We start from the raw sequence: 4,217 nt of genomic DNA, 5'->3' as shown, positions 1-4,217 counted from the left end.
TTTGAAATACCAAACAGCTATAGGAAAAACATTCTTTTCATGCTGACAGTGTAAAAACTCTAAAGTACATTGTTAGGAATCTGGTGAGATCAGGATTGGTGGCACGTGCCCACATTACCAGCACTGGGAAGGCAGAGCCAGCTTTAGGTAAAGATACAAAATCCTGATGAAAGAGAAGGAAAGAAAGGAAGGTCTTATCAACCCTGCACCACATTTTTCCTTTTCTTTGAGTTTGATTTTCAGAGTCTCAAGAACTCTAAGGTGGCCTAGAACTCAATAGGTAATCAAGAATAAACTTTCTCACTGGGCAGTGGTGGCGCACGCCTTTAATCCCGGCACTCGGGAGACAGAGGTAGGCTGATCTCTGTGAGTTAGAGGCCAGCCTGGTCTACAGAGTGAGTTCCAGGATGGCCAGGGCTACACAGAGAGAAACCCTGTCTTGAGAAACTGAAAAAAAGAGGGAAAAAAAAGGAAAAGGAAAAAAAAAAAAAAGACGGGTCTAATTCTAAAGACTTGGTTAGCCTGGAATTCACTATGGAGACCAGACTGTCCTTGAACAGACAGAGATCTATTTGTATCCAGGACATTGGAATTAGAGAACTATATTACCATATCTGACATTTTATTTCTTTTAAGATGTTTTATTAGGTGAGAAAGCAAGATCAGAACATACATAATTTGGGTAAAACGAAGTGGAGGGGCCAGGTGGTGGTAGTACATGCCTTTAATCCCAAAAAAGAAAGAAAAGGAGAAAGGAGTGGAGGGAGGGAGAGTATGGCTGTTCTTAAAAATCAAGAGAACAACTGTGTAAAAGATGGCACGGCAGACGTGTCTATAGCCCCTCAGGACACTGAGCAAGGAAGACGGCAAACTCAGAGGCAGGTGAGACCCAATCACAAGACCCTGATGAGGCTGAGTAGATACAGAAGAGATCCCACTCAAGCCGCACTCTGGAGTGGAGTAGAAGTTGGTGTCTGCAAAAACAGCTCAGAAGACTGTGAGTTATAACCCTGTGGGAACCCTTAGCAGCCAGCATGGTAGGGCAGCTAGTAATATCACCCTATTTAATGGAAGCTGTTCTGTTGTTTTTACTTATTTTACTTACAGATGTCTAGGGAAAACTGAATGAAGAGAATCCTGTTTTCCTCAGGCAAATTGTCATCTATATTCCTTTTAAGGACAGTGTGGAGAGATCAAGGAAGAATGCCAACTGTGCACACAGCATCTATACAGAGGCAAGTGTTTGGGCTATTGTTGAATGACGCTAGCACATTCCAGGCCATTCTGAATATACAACCTGTTTGGAAAGCAGTCACAGTCTCTAATGATTGTGATGAGCGTCGGTCAAAGGGGTTGCTAAGAAGTTCAAGGAAGAGGCAGGGGGCTGGTACCTTTAGGACCATAGAGTTTGTGACCGCTGATGCTCATGAGATCAATCTTCATATCGTTGACATCAAGTGGGATCTTTCCAACAGCCTGGGCTGCATCAGTATGGAAATACACCTTTTTGGAACTGCAAATCTTCCCTGAGGAATGAGAGAGAAAGACCCATAGCACAGTGAAAGTAAGCTGGCAACAGCCCTGCAAGGCACCATGAATGACTAAGCGACTGTTAGGCATATGGAAGCCCTCTCTGCCTTTCCACCTCCCCCTTTCCCCTCTCTGTGCCTCGCCTGATACCTGCCAACTCCCAGTCTCTCTGCTATTACTCTATAGATCAAGGGCAAAACAACAAACCACACACACACATGCTATGCTGATGCCCAAGATCCTTCATACCACCTCATTTACTATGGGGATACAATATCACCTTTAAACCCTGTCTCTAAATAGGGATAAAGAAAGGACAGATGGTCTTTTCTTATTGTTTTGTTATTTGGGGCAAAAATATGAAATAAAATTAAAAAACAGGCTGGATGGTGGTGGTGTACACCTTTAATCCCAGCATTTGGGAGGCAGGTGGATCTCTGTGAGTTCAAGGCCAGCCTGATCGCCAAAGCAAGTTCTAGGATAGGCTCCAAAGCTACAGAGAAACCCTGTCTTGAAAAAACAAAACAAAACAAACATGAAGGGCACTTGACTCTTCATCCTAAAAACTTAACTAGTGGCCATGCTACCTAGAATACAATCAGCAAGGTACAGCTCTTCCCTTGTCCGCTTGGCTGTCTAACTGTCTGTCCCTGCCCCTTACATGGACCCCAGGGACGGTAAGGGATAACCTATTCATTATACTCACCTATTTCTGCAATCGGTTGCTTTACACCAATCTCATTGTTCACAGTCATAACTGATACCAGGCTGGTATCTGGCTGAATGGCAGCCTCTAGTTCCTAAGAATGTGGGAGTAAGGAGTGTATATGATGCCAAGAGAACTACATGAATAAGAAAGCAGACAATCTTAAGTCTAGAAAAGGAGCCTTTCACTATAACCCTATCTGAACACTTAAATATTAAATAATAGGAGGTTTGGGATGTAGCTCGGTGCTTGCCTAGCATGTGGGAGGCAGAGTTTAATCCCTAGTAATACCAGTTTAAAAAAACCAAGAACAACAACAAATGACAGCACAAGGGACTGGAGACGGCTCGGCAGTGAAGAGCACTTCTGCTCTAGAGGAGCACTTCCGCTCTAGAGGAGCACTTCCGCTCTAGAGGAGCACTTCTGCTCTAGAGCACTCGTCCAGTTCCGAGCACACCATGGAGGATCACAGCTCTCTGTAACTCCAGTTCCAGGGGCCTGGATACTTTCTTCCGGCCTCCACAGGCATCAGGCACACAGATGGTACACAGATATGCATGCAGGCAAAACACCCACACACAAAAAGTAGAAATTAGCTGGATGGCGGCGGTGCATGCCTTTAATCCCAGCACTCGGGAGGTAGAGGCAGGCAGATCTTTGTGAGTTTTGAGGCCAGCCTGATCTACAGACGGAGTTTCAGGACAGGCTCCAAAGCTACAGAGAAACCATGTCTCAAAAAACAACAATGACAAAAAATAGAAGTTAGAAAATGGCTGGGCATAGTAGCACATGTCTATAATCCCAGATTTTAGGAGGTAGGGACAGGAAGAACAGATCAATGCCAGCTTCCTATCTCATGCTCTTCCAGAGGACCTGAGTTCAATTCCCAGAAATCACATGGTGGCTCACAACCATCTGTAATGAGATCTGATACTCTCTTCCGGAATATAGGCAGAACACTGTATACATAATAAACATATGAAATCTAAAAATAAATTAATTAAGAAATGGTGGACTGAAGAGATGGCCCAGTGGTTGGTTAATAGCAGCTGATGCAGCTGTAGAGGACACGAGTCCAAGGCTCAGCATCCACACAATGGCTCACAACCATCTGTAACACCTAGACACTCATAAAATAAATCTTAAAAAAGAAAGGTTAGTTGAGTAGGTATTGTAGCCCATGACTATAATACCAACTCTTAACAGATTGAGGCAAGAGGATCAGGAGTTCAAAATCATCCATGGCTACATGGTCACCTGATGCCAGCCTGAGATTCACAAGGCACTGTCTCAAAGACAAAAAAGAAAAAAGAAAAAGCTTACATGAGATCTTAACTAGACCAAATAAACAAATCCCGATTTCAAGCTGCTACTGAGCTACAGAAGTAAGAGCAGTGTGATCACGGTGTGTGTACAACATGGAAACAGGACAGAAGCACATATTCAAGCCTGTTATTTGTAGACGGGCTCACTCTGGAGTCCAGTCACCTCAAACTCTGGTGATCCTCTTGTCTGAGCCTCCAGAGTGCTGAGTTTAAGGGCGAATCTACACGAATGTATTTGTGTTTGTTTTTGCAGTTGTGGGGATCAAGCCTATAGCCTGTGCATGCTATGCAAAAATTCTAGCCAGGCAGTGGTGGCACATATCTTTAAACCCATCACTCTGGAGGCAGAGGCAGGTGGATCTTTGTGATTTCGAGGCCAGCCTGGCCTACAGCACTAGTTCTAGGACAGCCAGGACCAGAGAAACCCTGCCTTAAAAAAAGTTAAAAAAAAATTCTACCACTGAGCCACATCACCAATCACCATGCTTCCTTTATAGGTCAACACGAATCATCAGTGCAGGGAACAATGAGGCCAGAGCTCATCTGTGGTATGACTCCCTAACATCCTGCACTCATGTCCAGTAGGTCTCCTGTGGTTGTGACTCCCTGACAGCCTGCACTCACGTCCAGTAGGTCTCCTGTGGTTGTGACTCCCT

The 4,217-nt window shown here is 44.5% G+C and overlaps 1 protein-coding gene across 1 annotated transcript in view; it reads right to left on the bottom strand.

Annotated features, from left to right (window-relative positions):
- Nfs1 (NFS1, cysteine desulfurase) overlaps positions 1-4,217 on the bottom strand; it is a 23,734-nt gene that overhangs the window by 7,190 nt on the left and 12,327 nt on the right. The window contains exons 6-7 of the mRNA XM_005363057.3: positions 2,237-2,330; positions 1,392-1,526 (exon numbers count right to left, since the gene is read on the bottom strand). Of these exons, the coding sequence (XP_005363114.1) occupies positions 1,392-1,526; positions 2,237-2,330 (229 nt within the window). The remainder of the gene's footprint in view (positions 1-1,391; positions 1,527-2,236; positions 2,331-4,217) is intronic.

Source organism: Microtus ochrogaster, linkage group LG8, assembly GCF_000317375.1.
Source record: "Microtus ochrogaster isolate Prairie Vole_2 linkage group LG8, MicOch1.0, whole genome shotgun sequence".
NCBI lineage: Eukaryota > Metazoa > Chordata > Mammalia > Rodentia > Cricetidae > Microtus > Microtus ochrogaster.
The sequence above is the reverse complement of the archived record's forward strand: the minus strand, read 5'-3'. Positions and strand labels throughout refer to the sequence as shown.